Source organism: Sinohyriopsis cumingii, unplaced genomic scaffold, assembly GCF_028554795.1.
Source record: "Sinohyriopsis cumingii isolate HCF-2022 unplaced genomic scaffold, ASM2855479v2 utg001937l, whole genome shotgun sequence".
Taxonomy (NCBI): Eukaryota; Metazoa; Mollusca; class Bivalvia; order Unionida; family Unionidae; genus Sinohyriopsis; species Sinohyriopsis cumingii.
Window position 1 is genome coordinate 2,817 of NW_028316085.1, and position 25,623 is coordinate 28,439.

General features: G+C 33.2%; 1 protein-coding gene across 5 annotated transcripts in view; it reads right to left on the minus strand.

Annotated features, from left to right (window-relative positions):
* Positions 1-2,573: 2,573 nt before the first annotated feature.
* Positions 2,574-25,623, minus strand: part of LOC149771356 (E3 ubiquitin-protein ligase TRIM33-like) — a 137,050-nt gene continuing 114,000 nt past the window's right edge. For 2 of the 5 annotated variants that reach the window (XM_089948556.1, XM_089948555.1), the window contains one exon: positions 11,220-12,386. In XM_089948556.1, coding sequence (XP_089804682.1) covers positions 12,228-12,386 — 159 coding nt within the window. In that variant the 3' untranslated portion in view covers positions 11,220-12,227. Of the gene's footprint in view, positions 2,775-11,219; positions 12,387-25,623 lie in introns of those variants that run through there. The other 3 variants (XM_089948554.1, XM_089948553.1, XM_089948557.1) reach the window with 2 other exon arrangements.

The following is a 25,623-nucleotide window of genomic DNA, read 5'->3' on the forward strand; positions in this document are numbered from 1 at the left end:
TTTAAAATGAAGACACACCGTTGGAGTTGAACTATTCTTATTTATATCTCCCAATGTACGAAATATAACGGGAATTACTTAAGATTTCAAACGTAAGTTCTTTTATTTGGTACTTTTATATAATAATGAGATTGACTCTAAGTTAATATACTACTGGGGCACCTAGTGTTCGAGTGTACTACGGGCTCGCCTTTACCGATCACTGACATATTATTTTTGTCCGCGTGGATTTGGGTCTCGTATTCTATTAATGTGTCTATATGTAAGAAAGCTTGAAGGTAGCTTCCGGTGGGTCGGTGGTTCTTCACGGAATTTTACCTGGTTCTCCCACCACCATATATACTGGCCGCCATGTATGGCTAACACGTGCTGAAAATGGGTGACACAAACATCAAAACAATACTGCTATTGCAATATACCATAATAGGGTATATCAATATAGGCTTAACAATAGCCTTAAGTTTTAATTCCACACGTCAAAACGTATAGTTTTAGACGTTCAATAAAACTGTTGCATAATGTATATCGCCAAATAAAATGTAGCGTGTTTCAATGATATATTTGTTAATAATTTCCTATGCCTTAGTAATTATTGCTTTGTGTCAGATATTTACAGTTATTATTACACTGGATCTCAAGTAAAATTGGCTACTGAAGCCCCTCACAAAGAATGTATCATAAGCATCGTATTAGACCTACCGTAAATGATGGTTTCACGAAAGTGTGTGTGTGTGTGTGTGTGAGAGAGAGAAAGAGAGAGAGAGAGAGAGAGAGAGAGAGAGAGATTTGGATTTTTAACGTAGCTGTAAAATAATTTCACTCATATCGCTACGATTCCACAATATAACAACTTATGGTGATGTCTAGCACTGGGGCATCATGCCGCATACATGTTGCATGATGTTCCACCCAGTCACATCATCCTGACACAAGGCCGAACAGTCCTAACACTAATATCTTAATGCTCAGCGCCAAGCGATGCAGCTATTGGTACCTTTTCTAGACATGTCTTTGGTATAACTCGGCCGGTGATCGACCCCATGACCTTCCGCAGGCGGACGCTCTAACCAGTAGGCCATCGGAGCGGTTTTGCACGGAAGTACATGTCTTTCTAAAAGCGTTGTGTTTAAAGAAAAACAGACTGATGTAAGTAGGAGTCACATGCCATTATTTGTAAAGGAATATTACTAATGTTTGTTTGATAATGGTGATAATTGGTCTATGGAAATGAACTTTTCATCAAGACTGGTTTATCTGAATGGTATATATATATATATATATATATATATATATATATATATATATATATATATATATATATATATATATATATATATATATATAAGGATGTTTACTCTGAAATGTGCCAAGGATATGTGTGTGTAGGCTTGATAAACTGTATTTTTTATTTACAAATGTATGCTATTTAAGGTGAGAAAAACATGTCTCTTCTCTTTGAAGGAGTTCACATGTAACTGAGTCAAACCGACTTTTTCCATTCTAAACTATGCATCTCTGTGTGCATCTGTGTTGGTGTATTTGGTAATTTAATACATTCTTAGTTGGGTATATTATAATTAAATTGGTTTGGGTTATTGTATGTTCTCACCTAGAAATAAAGTAAGATATGTGAGGTAATTACCATGTTCAAGTCAAAGTTGTGTAATTTATTACAATTTTATATTGCAAGCCGTTATATTTTTCCGTTGTTAGAACATCACATTATGCTTGTCTGTATGCTTGTTACATTTTGCAATACGTTTCATTATATGCAAATATAAACTATGTACAAGTTCAAACATTTTATTTTTCCTTTTGAAAACATCCAACTCAGCTAATTAAAAATAATTTTGGAATAATGTTTCTTGATAATAATATCAACTGTCATTTTGTAAGTATGATTTATCAACATAAATATACAGCGTACCATGTCATATTCACTAATTAGCATGTAGTTGTACGGCACCGCTTATATATCTTTATTGCTCTTTATCTATTGATTGGATAACTAATAGCTCTATAATGGTTAAAAATGTGAAAACTAAGTTTATTTGTTGTGCTCCAAGTTTTCTGACAGTGGAATTCAGCTTCAAATGTCCAATCAAAGTTCGATGGCAACAAATAATAGCACAATGGTAGTGTTGTTCAATTTACTTTTTTATGTTTATCTGATGTTCGACTCTGCGTCGCTCTCTCCGACTCAATCAATCTTAAAATAGTTCATTTTGGAACGAAAATGTTTAAATTTTGGACAATCAGTTACATTTAAATATACATCCTTCAAGCTTGAGACAATATCTACCGCATTTACCAAAAAGCAATAAACTGCAGGCTACAGTTTATAATGTTGACATCATAATTATGCACCTAATCTACAGTTTTGTATATTTACGGAGCATAATTTGGGACTTTACTAATTGTAAATAAGAGGAAAAAGGATTGTCAATCATTTTTGCATTATAAGATGAACAGGTATTAAATGTTCTGTCAAATAACAAACAGTACCTTTAACGTAAAACTGCAGATATAACTCATCAAGTGCAATCAGTAAGATACAATGTTCTGTGAAACAACTAACAGTACCTTTAACGTAAAACTGCAGGGATAATTCATCAAGTGAGACCCGAACGATACAAAGTTTCGGGATAAATTTGGCTCATACTAGAAAACAAACAGTTTTCATCCAGTGTAAATATAATGCTTTACAAATAGGTAGATTTACTTACGTCACCTTATAATGTATGGTTATCGTGAATGTAGGCACTTACCATTCCCTGAAAGGAAATAAACATGCATTTAATGTTTATTCATTCATCCAAACTATAATTAGAACACGAAGCTCTTTCATCACAAAGACCAAAATTAAAGTACAAGAAACCAACGTATTTTGACTTCATTAAATAAACAGTACTTCAACCAGGAATATAGTACTTCATGTCTAGAAAGTTCAGATTAAAACAAACATTACAGTTTTCATTGTCATTTCACTTGTGATCTCTTATTAGTTACTAAGATCAATTCTGTGTTATCTTAGTAATTAGAAAGAATGAGCACACTAATCGTTTGCTTGTTTACTTGGATGTAACAATGCATTTTCAATGGAAACGAGAATCATTTTCATAGAATATGGTGTATCATCACGAAACCATTGTAAGAATCATCCACTTCAGATTGTCAACATATCGGGGCTAATCTGCCACAGTTCTACATACTTGTGTCTCTGTTACTTAAACTAACGATACAGTCACCAATATTCACTCTAGGAGAGGAATGTTTTCTGATGTTGCATCGGCATTGAGAGGATATGTTGTTTGCAAACAAGAGTAAAATCGTGAACAACAGTAATGCTGATCTTGTTTGCTCCACAGCGTAGTCAACGTTGTCATGCCTAAGATATATTCAGGCAGCGTAATTTTAAGCTCACATGGGCAAACCGTTACGGATATATTGTTACTTATTTGTACCTGGAAGGGGATAGGATTCATAGCTTCTTTTTGGATGGATTAATCTTAGTTTCTGCTCAATTCGGATTCTTTCCGAATAAGATGGAAATACTGCTCTTATAGTAAGATGACAACATGCATCATTAATTGGGCATAATGAATTTGGAAGCTTTCTTTGCACAACTGACATATCGCTCTTCCTAGTTAGTTTCATTTGTATATGACTTGACTGGTATGATTAATAAACGCGACCAGCAAGTCAGAAAATCAATACAAAGTTATTTGCGGATGCGAATGTTAAGTGGACGTGTAACAACGGATAGTCTTTCCATAAAAAGGTAAATATTGTTTTGCAAGTTCTAACATAATTAAACCTGAATGGGGTGGAATATAGTGGATTAAGGTCTCAAGGTATTATCGATAAGCAAAAATGAAACGCAGTCCAAATATAAAGAACACATTATGGAGAATCAATAGGTTTCGCTAATGAAGATTGATTCCTAAAGAATGCAAAATTTAGTTGAAAGAATGTTGTTGGGGTTTATTCGAGTTCTTACTGACCCCAATGAAGATATTACTGCAGTGTTGGATTTTATATCTCTTTCAAACCTGAATTTGAAAAATTCATTACCGAAATTAACACCGGACACTTTAATGCGTAATTGAAAAGCACGATTTGTAAATATTTGAAATATTTATCTTACTTATCCTAACGATAATAGTGAAATATATCATTTATCTACAAAACAGTGTACATACTTAACGAATGTAGTTATTATTTCAGACATGATAGATAGTACACTTTGTAATGTGCGAACTTTCAGGGAATATTTAAAAGAGTTTTACGACTCTGTTGTCTTCAACTAAGTAACCGAAATAGCAAATCCAACAAGCTTAGTACAATTCAATCAATGATTTAATTCCCTAAAATACAAAGTGAAAATAAATTGTGATAATAGTCTTGGATAGGGTGATGTGCCAACAGTCTTGATATTTCAGAATTATATATTCCAGCATATCTTTGAATGAATTCACAGTCATCTCCAAGTAGTTTTAAAGTCCAAGATGCCAACGTGCACATTGAAGTTACAGTGAATAATTTACATACAAGATGCATCCCCATATTAACTCTGAATACCGAAATTAACACCGGACACATTAATTCGGAAGTAAAAGCAAGCGATTTATAATTATTTGAAATATTTACCTTATTTATTCTAACGTTAATATTAATATACGTCATTTGTCTACACTACAAGACAGAGTAGATACTTAAGGAATATAGTTATTATTTCAGACATGCTAGATAGTCCACTTTGTCTTGTACGAACATTCAGGAAATATTGAAAAGAGTTGTACGACTCTGTTGTATTAAACTATGTAACCGAAATAGCAAATCGAACAAGCTTAGTACAATTCAACCAATGAATTAAATGTATTTCCCTAGAAAAGAAAGTGGAAATCCAGGATATCTTTGAATGAATTCACAATCATCCCGAAGTAGTGTTTTAGGCCTAAATGACAACGTGTACTTTGAAATTCCAATGGATAATTTAAATAAAAGATGTCTCCCATATTAAATCTGAAGACAATTATACTTAATTACAGGCATTATGAAATGTTTTACCTTGGAATCTTATATACATCCCCAGATGACTTTAGAGTAGCAATAGCATTTCCCGAACGAACTTTGATGGAAAACTGCTTTTAACTGGAAACAAATCCGTTTCCAAAAACTTCGAAACTAGCAACCAAGGTTGAGTCTTTAACTCAATCGTAGTAACATATAGCTATAACTTACAAAAGGAAGACAACAGGAGAGCAGTCAGGTAGGTCTCAGCCTCAATAATGGACCAAGGTGAGAACACGATATAAATATACATAAAATCAGGGCTAAGTTCCTCGGGCGATGCAATTTGAACAAGGTTTTAATTTCACAAGTACCGAATAATAAGTGTTTATAAAAATTAATTTGCACACTGGATTAAGCGAGTAATTACAGTTTCAATATTTGATAGCTTCTATTACATCTTGCATTTATTTATTTTCTCTTTCATGATACAAATCAGATCAGTTTTGCAATATTATTGCTGAGGATTGTTTCTCACTACCTTATGTTATTGGACTGACACAATATGATTTCTTCACTGCGATGTTTGCAGTAAACAATAGTTCAAGTCAGTTAGTATATTAGTTATAGCTACTATGTAACATTAAGTGTAATATTTCACACGATAATGTATACAAACATGTCTCAATCATATATGTCATGCTAATGACATGTATATCATACATCAAGCGTCGCAACATATTTATATATAAAAAGACGCTAATGATAGGAAAATTAATGCAATATCAGCTTTGCATTGTGACATGAATGACATAAAGACATCTCTAAACAAGTACAATACTTTAGAATAAACGACGATAATATACACAATTTTGCATATATAAAATGACTGACAATAACTATAGCAATGGTGAGAAAAAGTTGGAAACTTGACTGAAAAACGATAACAACTATCTTGTGCAGCTACAAAAAAAAGAATGTCTTTAAAGACGTGGATAGAAATGTAATCAATAAGGGTAATATAATAAAAACTATAGTTATATATAGTTACATATAATACATTATTCTTTGATTTTGGTAGACAAAATCCATGATTGAGCAACTCCCAAATATGAAATATCTGAAATATCTGATGGGAGAAAAAAGGTCTAGCATAAACAGATCATAATCGCCGTTGTGTAGATGGTTATATTTTCCAGTGTGATAAAAATGTGAGGCAACTAAATGAAGATATTCAGGTTTTATAACTAAGTATAACTTTAATTCTCAGTAATTCTCAGTAACATAACAATAACTACTTTAAAAATAACTAAAGCGATGTATTGCATAGTAAAGTGATATCATTCTTTGCATACTTCATAAACAACATTTTTCCATGTTACCCTCAGGAGTGGAAGATATGGCGTAGATGTAGTGACATTTTGTATTCTTCTAGAACTTTCAGCTTCAGAAAACTTGCCATTCTATATAACTCTAATTTGCATGTTTCAACTATTTGTTGTCTAATTGTATATGTCTTTGTACCAAAAATTCGTTTAATCAATAACTCTGCGGGTCCAACTTTATCACACCATGACGCAATATTTTATAAATTGCAACCTCACATTTGTATTTCACTCAGACACACTTTGTGTGAAGATGATTGCTTGATGCCCGCTTACACGATAGTTGTGTCAATATAGTTAATAATTTGTCGGCCAGAGAAATGGGCTTTCCGAAAAAGCACAATATAAAAAACTTCTAATGGAAGGACCTCTGCCAATGTTCCAGCTTGACCAAAGCATAGTACAAGCAACTCAAAATGGTAGCGATTCTGAACATCACTTATATAATCATCTAGCTGGCTTTTGAAGACAGAAGTGTGCATTATGATATGTATTATGCTACCTACAATCTATAAAACATCACTGAAGATATCAAGGTAAGGCGCAAATGTTACCGATGAGTAAAACTTGGAGTGGACTGTGGCGTGGAGTTAGGAAAACCAGCGTATTCTTGGATACTGACACGCCATGTAATAATTCAAATTCCAACTTCACAGCCTATAATGTAAACGTATATGTAGGAAACCAAGGGATTATTGTGACTTTTGCCGTTGCAAAACATGATGCATATCTTCCGAATCATAATCAATGCGTTGCTTTAACCGCTTTATCGTAGACGTAAATATATTGAACTATATAGCATATATATATATATATATATATATATATATATATATATATATATATATATATATATATATATATATATAGGAAAGAGCCATTAAAATCAAACCAAATCTACAACCAATTTCCTTGGTTATGATCCACGTAAATTCGATATAATCGAAGCATTTCGAATCAGAAGATGAAATTTACAATGAATGTGTGAGTTCCCTTATCCTGGTATATATCATACTAATATCATATAGAGCGAACTAACATTGCTACTTTGAGGAATCTGCATCTCTTCTTTGAGTATTTTATATGAACTTAATGATAATCAGTGCTGATCATTTCCACGTACAAAGTGATCATTATTAATTTGATTTGTGTGTTGCTGATATATTTCATATGTTGGAGTGTATGCGTGAGAGAGATGAGATAGAGGGAGAGACAATCCAGTACAAGTTGCTGGATTAAATCGCTAAAACATATTCTATTGCACAAAATTCAACAGAACAGTTTAGAAACCGTGGGTTGGTAAAAGGTTGTAACACGGCACAAATTGTATCCAGCAAATCCGCAATAACAAAATGTAAAACAATCTAGTTTGTTTGTACTTGCTGTCATTAAACGACAGAGCATCACGAATTTTAATAAAAGTATTTCGCATAAAGTCATAAGGGCTTCAACACAGCTAATTCATAGTTAATTCTTAAAATTGTTTTTCCTTTCAATACATAGGTACGAATAAATACAATTGAGACCAATTCAATATCTACGTCTTTGCCGACATACGCATAAATAACAGTCTTGACATAATTGCACAATTCAGTAGTATATAAAATTCACGGTTTGCACGTATTTATTGATAACAGCCCCTTTTACATGCTACATCCTTTCTATGTCATAATTGATAAAATTAAACCAGAAAAGGCAGAAATTCATTTTTAGTTCCCTCACACCCCCCCCCGATGAAAACAAGAAAAATAACACGGCACACTTGGCAAGATAAAAAGTTGCATTTGTTAAATAATTATTTGTCATTATATTATATAATTTATCTTATTACAAATTCATCAATGAATTGACACTTTAGAGGGGAAATAAAGTCGAGTCTTTGAATATCTTATCAAAACATACTACACTATAAAGTCATTATATGGTTCTAAACAAGCTCTGTACATTTTCTGTCCGTCTCTTTCTCTTTATATATCCCAATTAGTCCTTATCTAAACTTAAATTGTCTTAATATTCCCGACATACGCCAGTTGCATTTTCCTGCTATGCATATTCTATTTTTACTTATCAGATGTGCATACTAAGAATGTATGTATTGTTCTATTTTGTTTGAAGAGTTGTTTTGGCACACACATTATATTTGGAACGTTTCTTGATTATAATCACAACACTTTGTAGACTTGATTCAAAACTACATATTTCCAGTATACCGTTGCATAATCACTATGACTCTACACCTTATTTAACTCTCTCTCTCCCCTAGAACTACATTTGAAGATGTATTGCTAAAATGTTTTCAAGCTTTATTGATTATACCATGGCACATTTACTCTAATTACTTGATTCATGTAACTGTTTCTATCTCTAGTCTTCTTCTTTAATTTTCGAATACGCGCATGATAAGCACATTTTGTGTACTGTATGCAATAAAATTAAGGATACTTTCAAGTCCAACGATGATTCTAAAAAAAAGTATCAATATATGTGGTCATTGTTCCCTTGTTCGGTTAATTTCTTTCTGTCCTTCTTATATCTCACTCAGTGTGTGCATACTTTAACTAGTTGTAACTCCTGATAGATAAAATCTTCACCAGTAGCATAACGTAAATATATACAGACGTCTGATACGTGAAGCCACACTTTCTAAATATCCCTTTATATAAATTTGTTATAAATTAAAAATAGTTACTGGTTCAAAACTAATGTCATATCAAGTTTGTCTCTACTTTTCTTATCAGATATATATTCTACCAGGACATATTTTGCATCCCAGTTACCTTAATCACCTTGTTACCTTGGGTATGATCTTTTATAGAAACAATTCATGTATAGCACTTAATATAATCTGTTTTTATATGTTGTATAATAATGGTCCAGTCTGAATGCTTTCAATCGTGTTCACACCGTTCATTGGAAAACAAGCAATCTCATTGACGAGTTGTTTAAAATGATTCAGCCCTGTTGAGACTGAATTATATTATGCATATTTCGCATTGTATGATATGAACAAGGTCATGTAATCTCTAACGCTTCTTGAGCAAACTGGCCAAAAGAGGGAAGCTTATAAATAACAAATTTACATTGTTTTCGTATTTAATAAAAAGCTCGATTTGATGGGAACATCATAAAGATGTCATCATTACTTCTTTTAGATCTATGCAGTGTTAAAGTAGATAGAACGTTGGTTGTTTGTTGGTGATGGTGATAAATGGTAGACACAATAGAATCTTGCATAAAATTGAATTAGTTTTCCCAAAGGAAAAAAATTCAACCATATATGTGATATCCATTTTGAATGCTGATACAATATAACTTGTAAATTCGCAGATTCAGTTTAGTTGGACATACATAGATTCTAAAACTTCTTTAAAGTTCGCTTCGTCTAGTTTAATATGGTTTGAAGACATGAATACAACATGTGTGTGAGGAAATAACTAAAACGTGCATAAGACATCAAAAGATATAATCAGATTATGTTTGTGCATATATTGATTTCATACAGAATTTTTATTTATTCCGTGTTTTGTCTATAATATGTATAGCATATATTCTTACACATACAACATGCAATATTCACAACAACTGTACAGTAAATTATATAATAATAATAATAATAATAATAATAGTAATAATGACTTTGTATAGCGCCTAATCCTTAGAAGCTCTAAGCGCTTGACAACATTCGACAACACCTATACCATATATAATGATATGATTACAAAAGACAAACACCATGAAATTAGAAAACATAATAAACATGTTGAAAATATTTAAGGTAGGAAACATTATTAGGTCTTTAAGTTTGTTCTTGCAGTCGAAATAAGTAAGTTTTAAGAACACTCTTGAATGGGATCACTGTGTCTTTGTGTGTATGTTCAGTTTACAATTCATTCCACGTTGCTGGGCCCTGGTACGCAAAAGAATTTGTCCATATATCGATTTGGTTATAGTTTTATAGCTAGATGACGCTGTTCTTTCCTCTGTGTCTAAAACAGAGTTGATATATCAGTGCACTTTGTTTCAAAGTAAGTATCAGTAAAACTAAATTGTTGAGTTTGTAAAGACAGCAACGTAAACCACATCAAATATATTTTCAAAATACATCATATGAGGCTGTCACATAGTTTACATGTTAAAAAAATTAAATTTGGCTTAAGTGTTAATATGTATCCATCTCATAACATTTTGCCAGATCCTATATCAATGTCATTACCGGGATGATAATCTTTAATAAAAATGTTAGCTCGATATCAAAAGTGGTTAGCTATTCGACACTCTCCTCAGATCGAACGTAAAGCTTACGTTATTCCAACGAAAACTATTTGGAATTAAATCTTAATAAATTTTGCGTAATATATATCGGGTGCCAGAAAATCTGCAAAGATTATAAACATGAAATCTTAATGAGCAAATGCTGGTGGGCATTATTGGATTAGAAAAAACACTGTTCATGTGCATTATATCATTTCGCAGGCATGACGTTGCAAATGAAATTAGATTTAATTGGAAAACGTCAGACTTTTATGGTGTGGACTAATTTGCTTGAGTTATGATACTCCAATGAGCTAACGCACTGGGTATGACTAATGAATGCGACCAGCACGTTAGAATAGCAATATCAACTTAATTTCGGAATAAACTGTTACGTGGAATGATAGGGGTTCCATAAAATAAGTACGAATTGATTTGTGAAATTAATACATATATAATACAAATTGTGAAACACAAAAACACAAACATAATGTGTTGCATTTATTTTAGAAAGGAAAAGGTATTCATCAAAGGAATACTTAGGAGAGAAAAATAGCAAGAGATAGTCAAAAAAGACAGTTTGTTGAGCAACATACAATTGCCTTTTTATTGTAACATGGTTTTGACACTGAATACTATTACTCAGATAGTCCGAATTTAATCGCATTAATGTTGTGATATGTTTGACTCCGAGTACTATTACAAAGAGTATCCTAATCTAAGCACATTACACTGATGAGACTTTTGAGACTGTGCATTACAAATGTTGGAATTTCACTGGTTATAATTCTAACTGAAATCTCTGGCTCCAATATGCTGTCTCCGACATTAAAAACAAACATGGGAACGTTTGAAGAGTAGTTGGATCGGAGAAAGGCAATATATTGGCTTAATTCATTTATGTCACACGTAGATACAATACAATGTTTCAACTCCATATGTATTCAATCTGTATTGAAATGATTCAGTATATACTTTTCACACTGTATCAAATCTATATTCATTGCATATCCCCATTGTATAACAGTTTAACCTGGAATTATTTTAATCCCGAAAAGCTTATCATACTATTCGTGCTATAACATATATTTGTTTCGTTTTGACGACTCTTAATTAGTGTAAGAGAAACTTACACCATGAGGCCAACTCCATGATAGTTTACTATAAACTTCAATGGAAATTTATGATGTGAAAGCTTTGTTATTCGCCATACTTTCAAAGTTAATATTAATCCACTTAACATTAGTCGATAAAGCTGTAAATTTAAAAACTATTAGTACATATGCTTATATTCAATATTAGGGGAAAGCTTTAGTAACTATGGAGCTTGGAGTGATAGAGTCTGATAATGTATGCTTCACCAATGTGGATACAGTGTGCGTATCATTCTTTAAACTTTGGACACATCAGAGACATGTAAATACACGCTTTCATTAGAGCGCTTTACCTGCAAATACTGGGTCACTTTATCAGATAATTTAGCCGTGAGTCACATTGCAACTTATCTTTTCGAACCTCAACTTTATCGATTAGGTCCCAACGCTGAGTACCATGTCGCCCAATGAAAACCACGAACACTCATGTACATGCTATCGGAACTTGATCAATTCCTTTGAAAGATGCATTTTCAGCAAATCCTTGAAGACATGTCTCCATACACAAGTACAGTTTCGAATCTGGTTTTCCTCTCGTATGCCAGCTTGTTTTCGGAAACCCAGGATCATGAATTATAGCTCCCTTCAGAGAGAAGACGAAGTTAATTAGAACAAACACGTGTTTTATATCATTGCAGGAGTAAGAAGGCAAGATTTTCCAAGTTAGTGCAAGCAACGTAGAGTAAAACATGGGGGTCGGGAGGTAAACTCAACAATGATATTATCTTAGAACACGACCTCTGAAACGGACTAAAAAGAGAGATTTTGGTATGGAAATTTCAAAATGGAGGTAAAACCATGTTTTTTTCTATAAAAAATATTGTTTATCAGCAGCAAGAACAGAATTATCATTATGTTGACAGTAATATCTGTAAAACATTGTTTATTCGTCCATATAAAAGTTATCGCCGCCATAGTAACAAATATTACAGAACGCAGTATTATCTACGGTAGTATGTACATGTATTATGGACACTAATCTTGGACGGAAGTTGTTGCGAGTTACATCGTCCTCTCTTTTGTTATCGGGGCTTTTGTACTTATGTAAATCTATGGCTTTGTCTCAGATACAAGGTCATTCATTGACAAAAACTTCATAATTAAAAATAGAACACTTATCATAATATAGATCAGTTTTAAATAAGAAACTTCGATTCCGATTTTGCAAAATAAAACGTTTTTTATTTAAATTTAAATTATACATGCTATCAAATGTTCTTCTATATTAAAACATTTTATAACGTTTGATCTATAATCTGTAGCTGACAAAATCCACACGAGGAACAATCTAGACAGATATATAAAGTTGCCAGCAAAATACTGATATGTCGCAACCATATGGGAATACATTTTAATGTTCGAAATATTACGTATATAAAAAGGTAGTAGCTAGTCAAATCAACCTAATCCTTTGAATATTATGTATTATGAGATATCAGAGCCGACATTGCATAATATATCTTAGCAAGACATACAGAGTACTTAACAACATTCGTTAGCAATAATAGTTACATAAATTTTCCGGCTAAACCGTCTAATGAAATAAATCAGACAAACAAGGGTCATTTGTAATAGAAGCTAATAAAATATTAGGAAAGATTTGTGCAGATAATATTGTAGTAGTATCATGTCGTAATTTGCAAACAGATAGTTGATATTAAAATACGTTGAACCCAAATAAATATTGATTTCAGTCTCCTTAGATGATTAGTAAGTAATCGATTTATAATATTTTTGTATAATGTTGTTATTGCACAGTTTATAGAACAACATTGTTTACAATCTGACATACTTGTATGGTCCATGGTTCTCGTCATAGGCAATTATTGTTTGAAAGAAAGACGTTTTGAAACCTCGCAGCCTGGGTCAGGTAACCATTAATCGATATCATCATGTAATTCTTGTGACAATCTTTCACCTTGATAATTAAATCAAGGAATTTTCATGTGTGTCTTCTAGAGTACGGAAATTTGTTGTTTTGTTATTTTATATATAAAAGAAAAATAAATTCTCATATAAGTATTGTGTTCCTGATGCATAATGTCGGATCTATCGCCGGTAATACAATATTTACACGCTATGAATTTAACAGAACCAATGGCCCTCACATATTCAATTATTGCAAATACACTGTTTTATGTACCCTGCGTCGTATTTAATGTATTTCATGTTTGTGTTTTCTCTTCCATAATTCTAACATATGATACAGTTGTTGTTGCATGTTGTCCTGGTCCATCTTGTGCTTGTATGTTTGTTTTCGTCTTTGTATTTAGTGCAGTTGTCACACCTAATACGTCCAGTAAACTTTACTCCATGCTAAAACATCTGATGTTCAAAATAGGATCATTCTGCATAAAATAAAAATTGTAGAAAAAAAAAAACATAAGTAAGCACAAACTATAAATCAGAATGGAATTTAAATGATAATAGTTTAATGTTATTTAACGGGGATCATGTAATTTTTACATTGCAACTGATGCTTTATTATCCGCACAAGAAAATAATCTGGTTGGTTGTTTTTTTTTTAAATTGGATATTATATCGAAAATAATCCACAGAAGAAAACAAACTGAGTTCAGTAATTTAATAGCTGCTTAATGTTTACTATAATATTTTAAATTGCATATTCTATCGAATATTGCTTAATGTGGAAAAAGTCGTAACTGTAATATTACTATACTTTTATATTTTGTTTTTGCTATTACTTCTTGTGAAAAACGTATCTACTGTAATCTGCTTAAATTCCAATACGCTATGTATTCGGTGTCAGCAGCATCATGCTTTTAATTTGCATAAATATTGATATTCTATGCAACACTACTCAAACACGTGTCGATACAAAAGGAATGTATCATGCCGAGCAATATGTTGTTTTTACTATCTTTACTATTTTTCTATCTAATATTCATTTATTCAATACCTTTTATTTTATATAATAAATGCGACAGATCATGTTTGTGTTTTAGCGTATTACATATTGTATTATTTATGTATTTTGTTTACATGTCGATTATTCAATTAGTGTTCTGGTTTTCTGCTTGGTTGTTTGTTTTTTTTTTTAAATTGGATATTCTATCGAATATAATCCACAGAAGAAATTAATCTGAGTTCAGTAATTTAACAGCTACTTAATGTCTACTACAATGTTTTAAATTGGATATTCTATCGAATATTGCTTAATGTCAAAAGCGTCCTAACTGTAATATTATTACACTTGAATATTTCGTGTACTATTACTCCTCGTCAAAAGCATCTCTACTGCAATCTGTTTAAATTTCAACACACTATATACCCTGTGTCCAAAACATAATTATAACTTGCATACATATTGATATTATATGTGATGCTAATCAGTGTCAAAAGCATGTTACTATAAAAAAATCAATTGTATGGTGCTGAGCACTCTGTCTTATTTACTTTTAATTTTTTTAGCTATTTTTCTCATCTAAGTCTTCCTTCCCTCAAGACCTTTTACTTTTTATAATAAATGCAACAGGTCGTGTTTGTTTTTAAGCGTGGTACATATTGTATTGTTTATTTATTATATTCACATATCAATTTTTAAGTATTGTTCTGCTTTTCTAGATAGATGTTTTTGGTACGCACATTATCTTTGACCAATACATCTTGTTTAAAATATTTGCTGCCATTTTGTAAACACGAGATACTGATATATATCTACTGCATACCATGGTACACTCACTGTATGGTGTAATGAACTTAAGTAATTTCGTTTAGCTCTCCGTTTTTCTTCAGATTTAAAACGGCATCTTTTTGTGTTTTGTGAGCTTATTAAATTTGCATGATATTTGGGGCAACAACACTGAGGTTTACAAAGGCCTACGAAGATGTTAAGAGAAAATGATATTATATATGGACCTTCCTCTCTCTCTCTCTCTCTCTCTCTCTCTCTCTCAGTAATCTCGCATACTTTGGATAATTGGAGCTCCTGATATATAAAGATTAAAGGAGTATATTGCCTCAAAGTAGAGATTTTCATGAATGAAATCTAAATTGATTATCTGATCTCTTTCTATCTCTCTCTTTCTCTCTCTCTCTCTCTCTTTCTCTGTCTCTGTCTCTCTCTCTCTCTGTCTCTCTCTGTTTCTCTCTCTATATTTGACTATCGTTGTTTCTCGATCTCTCAGTCATCTCGCATATTTTGGATAATTGGAGCTCCTGATATATAGAGATTAAAAGATTATATTGCCTCATAGTAGAGATTTTTAAGAATGAAATCTAAATTGAGTATCTTATCTCTCTCTCTCTCTCTCTCTCTCTCTCTCTCTCTCTCTGGTCCTGCTGCTACTGTCTGATTTTAAAGTAGATAATGCACACTGGATGAGTTTAATATTGTTGAATGCCATGGAAATTGTGAATATCTCCAATTCATGCGTTTCGTCTGTTATTTTCACCAGTTATTTTCCTTAAATGCGAATTGTGTTTGTTGAATAAGGATAAGCATAATGGTCTGATAACATATATGTGCAACAAAACGCTGGCCATTATTCAAGTATTCACTGGTACACCCTTTACGCTAATCGGATTATATATATCTTTCTTTATTCTGCTTGTCTCTAACTTTTCATATCTCGTTTGCACAAACACACAGAAAGAACATAAATCTCATTTTGTATCAGCGTCTCATCATATGTTTGAATGGATGTCATACTGAACTAGCATGAACCTCTTCACTTTATTGGTAGACTCTCCAAATTTTATTTGACAACTCATGTGCAAGGCCTGCTAACAAAATTACACTAATTCAAGCTAAAACATTATATTTCACTTTTATATCTCTCGTTTTTCCCGACAACTAATTGACTTTTCTATGTAGACATTGCATCTAGAATTGCTGGCGCTTTGTTTGGAATCTGATTAATAAGATAGTGCCTAGAGGCCAGAAATTAGCAAGTCCCTAATGATTTGATTTGCTGAGTGTCTTTGATCAAGGTGTCAAACAGTACGTTATGTTCTTTTAATTAAGTACTATGAATTTCTTTTCCGTGTTAATGACATCTATGGGATGAGGGCTATAAAACAGACACCGCAACTCGGCTTTCCACTAGGTTTCAATATTTGTCGATTTCGTAAATGCTATGATCCACGTGTGTACAGTCTGAGATAGACAGTTTTGTGGTTTCTGATTCTTGTCATGGGCAGCTATTGTGCAAAACAAAGTTGTTTTGAAAACATCCGAGTTTGTTTGAGGTGAACAGTGATCGATATAATCCTTTAATCTTTGTCATCTTTCACGTTCATAATTAAATTATAGCAATTCGCATGGGGCTCTTCTAGAGTACAGAAGTTGGTTGTTTTATTTTTTTAAAATCAAAAAGGAAAACTAAAGTTCGTGTTTGCGTTTTCTCTTCCATAACTATAACATCTGATACAGTTGTTGATGCATGTTGCCCAGATACTAATTTTATTTGTATGTTTTCTCAGGTTGTATTTAGTGCAGTTATCGCACTTAATATGATCAGTGAACTTTATTCCATGCTAAAACGTCTAATGTTTAAAATGAGACCATTCTGCAGTAAATACAAATTGTAGAAACAAACATATCATAAGTAAACACAAACTACAGATTAGACTCGAATTTAAATGATAATAGTTTAATGTTATTCAACTGGGATCATGTACATTGTCTTACATGGCAACTTACAGTTTATTACGCGCAGAAGAACATATTTTGGCATCTGTAGCTTCATAAATCCTTAATGTTTACTATACTGTCCTTAAATTGGATACTCTATCTAATATTGCTCGTTGTGAAAAACATCGCAACTCTAATATCATTAAATATGTATATTCCGTGTACTATTACTCCTTGTCAAAGTCATCTCTACTGTAATTTACTTAAATCCCAACACTCTATGTGCTCAGTGTCAAAAGCATCATGATTTCAATTTGCATAAATATTGATATTCTATGTAACAATGCTCAAAAACGAGTCAATACAAAAGTAATTATATCATGCTAAGCAAACTGGTTATTTTTACTATCTTTTACTATTTTCTATCCTAAACATTCATTCATTCAATGCCTTTTTTATTATAAATGCGACAGATCATGTTTCTATTTTAGTGTTGTACATATTGTATTAGTTGTGAATTGTATTTACCTATCGATTATTGAAATAGTGTTCTGGTTTTGTGGTTAGCTGTTCTTGGGACATACATTATCTTTGACTAATCTTTCTTGTTTAAAATACCGGCGCCATTTTGAAAACACTATATGCTGATATAAATCTACCGTATACCATGGCATACTCACTGTATGGTAAAATGAACTTTCGTGATTTCGTTTAGCTCTCTCTTTCTCTCTCCAGATTTGAAACTGCAATTTTTTTGAGCTAGATATATATGAAGGATATTTAGGACAACAACATTAACGTTTTGTTATGTCCAGTGAAGATCCTGCAAGAAAATACTATTTTTTTTGTCTTTGTTTTCTCTCTCTCTCTCTCTCTCTCTCAAGAAAATACCAATAGGTATTGTCTTTGTTCTCTCTCTCTCTCTGTGTCTCTCTCTCTCTCTCTCTCTCTCTCTCTCTCTGTCTCTCTCTCTCTCTCTCTTAGCCTATCGTTGCTTCTCTCACTCTCAGTCATCATATGCATTGGATAATTGGAACTCCTGATGTATAAAGCCCTCACCAGTCTCAGTGCATGTGCGTACATGTTTGTATATGTGGATCCTTACATTGACACTGACTTTAACGCTAAAGAAATACAATACTATGTGGACAATAGGCTGACAGCATGCAGTATCTTTATGTATTATGCTTATGGTTGTTATCGAAGCAGTTATTCAGGCGTAAACAGCCCCAAAGCAAAACTTTTCATGACTGAAAACTAAATTGATTATCTTCTCTCTCTCTCTCTGCCTCATGATGATAATGTTTGATTTTTAAATAGATAATGCAGTCTGGAGGAGTTGACTATTGTTGAATGCCATGAAGATTGTTGATATGTCCAATTCATGCGTTTCGACTGTCGCTTTCACCACGTTATTTCCTTGAAATGCGAACTATGTTCGTTGAATGCGGATAACTGTAATAATATGATGCCATAACAATAACAATAACAATATCTGTCTAAAAGATATACTGAAAGAAAATCAAAATTCTTCTGGTCCAAATCATTTAATTGTACGTCAGTTATGTAGCTGATTTCGACACTGATAATATTCTCCCACAACAAGGTTGTTATGGCCCGATAAAAATAAAGTTGCGAAAAATGAATAGAATGAGGTGTAACATAACAAACTGGTTTAGAACAAGAATTATAATAGTTATTTTGCTGGGGTCTATGTACTAAGCTTGTCCCGGCAATTCGCACATTATCCCACGCAGAAAATAGAGAAAGAAATCAAACACAAACAGTAATCACTCAGTGTATGCATTTTGTGTATATTTACATGCCACGACACCAGAAACTCAGCGTATCAAGCAACTCGACTTGTCTTTGTTTAGCATTGTCACCCTTTTAAAAATACTAACTAAACATTTTCGAAGAATTTTTAGGACTTAATAATGCTTGTCTAAGACGTTATATTGAAAGTAAATTAAGATTCTTCGGATCAAAAACATTTAATTATACGTGATTTAGGTAGCAGATATCGACGGTAAGCATGTTCTCATTAATCAAGTATGTAAAGGTCCGATAAAGTCGCGAAAAAAGAATAAAACGAATCAGAACATAGCAATCTGCATAATTTTCTAGCTTAAGTAATTAAGGTATTCTTTGAGTTTTGCAAACCTTGTTTCTTTTCCTGCTTTTTATTACTTAGTTTAAGACCAGTGAATGGCATCCGTGTATATAATGTATTATGTACTCTTCCATGATGAGCCTTCTGGAAGACCAAAACCAGACCCGATTACATAAATTACACTAGATTACGCCATGGGATGAAAAGTAGTATATAGGATCAGTACCTGTGTACAGTTATCTGAAGATCAGTTTCAACAATGCAGGAAGATTATAAGTAGATATTCAGCTTTGTTTATGATAGGTCATAATGAGTTAACAAAACTTCAAACAAAATTAAGTATCTCAGTCATAATGACAATTGATGAATGTGTAATACATTTTAGTGAACGGTAGACAATCAGCGAGGAAGTAACTATACTGCAGGACATGGTTGTAATTGAACACGCAAACTTTTCGGATTCACCGTCAACCTGTGATGTTATTGAATGTGTGTATATGTGTGTGTTTGTGATTTGGATTTTTAACGTAGCTTTTACAATTTTCCAGTCATATCACTACGATGTCTGAAGTGTGACAGTTTATAGTGATGAGTATCACTGAGGCATCAGGCCGTAAACATTTAACATCATGTCCCATCCTGTCACATTATCCTGACACCAGGTCGACCAGTCCTAGCATCACCCTCTTAATGCTCAGCACCACGAGAGGCAGCTGATAGTACTAATTTTATAAGTCTTAGGTATGACTTTTTCGGGCTTTGAAACCAACAAACTCAGCATCCGAGGTGGACGCATAGACCATTTAGGCCACCAGAACGGTGTGGTCTTAGTGAAAAAAAGAAAGGTGGATCAAACTGTATATAGTATGCAAAATAACTGTTTTTGATGCCAAACAGATGCCAAAAATAGAGGGATTGTTTTCAAAATTGGCAACGCATCAATATTTCGAAACTAGATTACACTGAATAATATTGACAGGTGCCCATCGCAGATGATGCCACACAAAATGTAATATTCACAACTTAGTTACGTTGACGATATATTTGTGTATGAGCATTGCCAGGAAAATCAGTGTACAGCTTTAGTACACTTTTTCGACAAACTCTACAAGGTCAATATCAAAGTGATGAAAACCATGTACAATCTAGTATGGAATGTTTTGACCATCTGTTAAGTCGATCGGGGTAATTGCAATCCAACCGTCACAAACAGAAGCGATCAGAGACGATTCAAGATCAGAACAAAGAAACAGATTCCATTGCGCCTTTGGTTAGTCGGGTTGTGTATGAATTTCGTATCAAATTTTGCCTCTCCTGATTGTCCCTTGACGGACTTGGCTAGACCAGGGCAAGCCAATAAATTTGGATTCACGCCAGTAGTGACATTGTAACGCTCTTAACGGATAATTGCTCAGAGCACGAACCCTAAATTTGCCAGAGTCTCCGACACGACAGATTTGCCATAGGACCACTAGGGTAAAAGTACCAGACACTAATGCAAGTACGCAATTGCTCTCTCAGGAGCAAAAGCGATCCCCACATCTGAAAATACTCGACGAGGAAGTGTGAGGCCACGCAACAATAGTATCGTACCAGTGATCTGCATCATTTTTATTTACGGATTAAAAACAAGAATATCCATATATGATACTACGTTCGACATCAACAAAAGATACATTGTACGATGCTGCAAACGAGAACAGAATACATAGAGAGCAAGTGGAATCATATATAGATTTAGATTTGTGATTGACGCCAATGTGATAGGTGGTTAATTAGAATATCATGAGCTCGTCATGGCCACAGCAAGAGCAACTCCAAGACAACCCTGTCACGATCGCAATTTATAAATAGCGTAAGTTCCTCTGTATAGTTACACTTTGTATTCATGGACAATACATTATTTGTTGAATTTTACAAAGCTTGTTGCTTCTCACTTTTTTGTATTACAAGTTTTAACACCATAGAGTCATTATATATATATATATATATATATATATATATATATATATATATATATATATATATATATATATATATATATATATATATATATATATAGACATATACATATACCCATGTTCACACACTTGAGCTAAGGTTGTTGATCAAGATATAAAACAGACATAGGGTCTGAATGTGTCACAACATCATGCACTACATTTTTTGCGCTGGTTCCTTTATCCATGAATAAATGTAACCAGTGATTTGAAGAAAAAATTAATTTCAACAATCAGCTTTTAAGGTAGAATATATGCTATTCAATTGAAAATAACAGTATGTATAGACAAATAATAAAAAAGGAGGGTATATGCGTTCATCGATTTATTTTTAACTAATTAAATAAGATATTAACCGTGGGTACACTTCCTGAAAAAAAATCGCTTCAAGCGAATCCAACTTAATAGGGAAAACAAATACCTCTCTCGTTGCCAATATTTACTAAATGTATCCAAGTATGGCACTGATCACCATTGCCGCACAAAATGTGGAATAACATGTTCATATCAACCATCTTATTTCAATATTATTTTTACAGGTACAATGTTTAGCAGCATTCATGTTAATAGAAAACTGAAATGTTGATACTACAGTTTTATTGTTGTAAAGATATCCATAATCCACAATAATTGCAACTGTTAAGTTTAACCAACTGAATATTATCATGAATATCACATATGATATGAACTCCTTGTATATGAGCACCTTGAAAATCCTAAACGAACCCCATCACTCCTATCAAATGTAATAATGCACTGTTTCGAAAACATTGTTAGCAATTTCAGTTTTTATTCTTTGTTACCAATAAAAGGCTCAGAATTTACAAGATAAATTGGCAGTTTTAGTCGAGAATTTAAATATATACATGTTTGCAGGAGATTGAAATACAAAGATTTCTTTATTTTCTGTCTCAAGGCTATTAAGATATAAATGTATTGATATATTTGAGCATGGATAACTTATGGGATAAATGGCTGGAGTGGATGTCTTGATGTACCAAAATATCACTTTAATATACATGTGTGTGTGTGTGTTCATATGGCTATTTTAGATCTTTAATTATCTTAATTGTAATATTTTACCATCCCTAAAATGTATTAGGGTGATACTTTAGTTTTATTAGAGATAGTAATAGCATGTGTTTCGTTTGTAAGGACATACAATAACATTCAGAATCAAATAACAAAAGCACGGGTATTGAAAATATAAATGATGGAACGCATTGGAACACTATGTATAAGCATAAATTCCCATTGCAAGACCTTTATTTCTTTCGGCTAGCGATATGCAATATGAATGCGATACCTTTAATGTTTACGGTATATATGTTGGTAAATTCGTTACATACACAGCCAATAGATCCAGAAGTTACAGTTCAGCTACAGTTTATTAGTCAATATAAATAACTGTATACGTGCTTAACTCCAGCATGGGAAAGATCACTATGTCACGTACAAAAATATATCACTCTCTTAACAGTGCACGCGAAATGCACGAGAACATTTTGAGAATTATAATATTTGATACAAAAATCAGTTAAATTGAACCCTAGTAGAAGGCGGAGCATATGTGATTTCAGAATAATTAACAAACTGAAGATACAAGAATCATAGCAAAAATATACGCATTTACAATATTTTATGAACAATAATGTACTGGTATGTTGATTAAAAAAACATTAGTTAAAAAATAAAACAAATACAAACAGAACAAGTGTTTCTAATAAGTTGAGCAAAATTCAAACGGTATAAGTGTTTAGAAAAATGCAAATATGGCTATAACATGCATGGGAAGCAAAAGTGAAGAATATGTTATGGTTCCTAAGTCAGGAGAGAATATAACTTCAAAAAAGAAATCATATCATTCACTTCGAGTCAAACTTGAAAAGTTAAATGTGATAGTCGGAATATTTCGCAGGCAAGCAATTGCTTCCCCTGCAATTTGCGTTTTAGTTGCAAGACTTTGCCCTCCAGTTGCAGGTACAGTTACAGGTTGTATTATTACCCTAAATTGCATAGGGTTTGGTGTAACTTTATTTGGTTTGGCTGCAAAGGTTGTAAAGGACAATCTACTATAAAACGTCAGGAAGAAGCTGATGCAATATACACAGAATACAACCAATTTTTGCAGGTGTAGTAGTATCGAAAAGTGGAGTTTAGATTCAAACTACGGATCTAGGTACGCGCCTTCTATAACTTATGACTTTTTCTCCACAAACATACACTAATGAATCAGCTCGACGATGGTATAGGTGAGGTAAAGTCGTGCTCGACGATTGCATTTCAGGTCCTCGTGAGGGAAAAACACAGTGGCGCCTGGGTTTTCAAACCGTTTACTTGATTGGGACGCCTACATAGGTCACATCCCAGGATGGCTCTGCTCCGCTGGCAACTATTCCTATTTGCCCACATAACAGTCAGACACTTTATAATTCCACTAACAGAATATCAAACTCCGTTGTGTTAAAAATGTTATCTTAAATAGCCACCGACTTCACTAATGGTGCTGACACTAATTTGTAACGCTGCTAGATGTTTTCATAATATACTGTTACAAGCCAAGGGTCTTTACTTGTCAATAACCTGGCGCGATTCTCTCTAGAAGTCATAAGTTTATCCCAACTTTCCAAAGACTTCCATACAACTTAGAAAGCATGATGTGTCCATTCTATATCTAAATTGTACTCTAATCAACGCAAAATCACATATCCCACAACCTGCCAAATATCCACCAACCGCCCGCACGGCCTCTTTTCGTTAGGTTTCCGTACCGCCTGCAGTTCTCGCCGTAGAAACTATGCAAGTGTCCCTTAACACAAGGAACTATTTCAACTACGCCAATTGAGGCCAGTCAAACTATGGTTTCAATGCACTTTCCCACTGTATAACTGCACTACATTTGCCACCATGGCGACATAAACGGTATCTGCCGAGACCCTTCTTTTTGATTCCATTGTGTAATATACCGGTTTCCTACCGTAAATACTGCCATTGCAGTCACGCCACCAATGTACATCACTAGTTTTTAGTATGGACTTTGTTATTACATGGACACTCATTCGGTTTGAACCTGAATTCACTACTAGTGAACTTTGGCGTCATGGAAACTCGCTAACACTTTACTCCGTGACGTTTGCTCCAAGTAATTGGCTAATTATTTCAGGCAAAGGAATATAAATTGCACCGAATTCAAATAATCAGACAAGTAATCACAAAAATCTAAGAATTCCTTAAAACGGGGCGCTATGACCATCTGCGCATACTCCAAATTTATTACAATACATTATTCGCGAATGCAGCATGTATTTCAGTTATTTTACCAGAGCAGACAGCCTAAAAGGTTAATACGTGCATGATCCGAAAAGCAATTGCGACTAGCATGCCTTCAACTGTTACTGTCGCTGTAGCAAGTAAACAAGTTAACATATACTAAGTTACACTTGCATTTATAATTTGCGAGTGTTAACGGTTACCTTGGAATTGATGTCCTCCTCGATTGTTTTTTTTTTTTTGCACGATTATAGTCATGAGGGTCAGTCTCACTTATTATATCAATATTCTTTTAGATTTCCTAAGAACAACGTAAATGCCGCCCCTGCGTGGTGTTGTTAACGATCGTTCTCGCTTTGTGGCTAAGAACTGCTAAACGGTCGAATGCGTCTTTGGTGAACAGTAGTCTGGATTTTGTTTCGCCAGTCGAGTTAATGTTTTTGATTTTATATAACTGACTTGAAATTTAATCGCAGTTTCTTTCTTGGAATATAAAGAATTTTCTGCTAAATGCGGTCCTCTTTCTGTCGACGTTGTCGTCTGTGTTTTACAAAGCATTTGATACAGATAAAACACGGTTCAGTGTCTCAAGAAATAAGGCAGCTCTTCTTGGATGCTTCTATGCACACAAATTTAAAAAATGTCATGTAGCACCAGGGTTCATATTCTAGGGAAAGGCACCACACGGGAGTCTCAACTTAGGCTTGCTTTCCAATTTTAAGCACAGTATATACAATTTCCATTGAAATAGTTATTTCCTTACCGAAAATAAAAGATATAAAGTAATTGACTAGGCTGTACAAAAAAGGATGGGGTGATTGGTTGTTTTCCTAAGTCCACT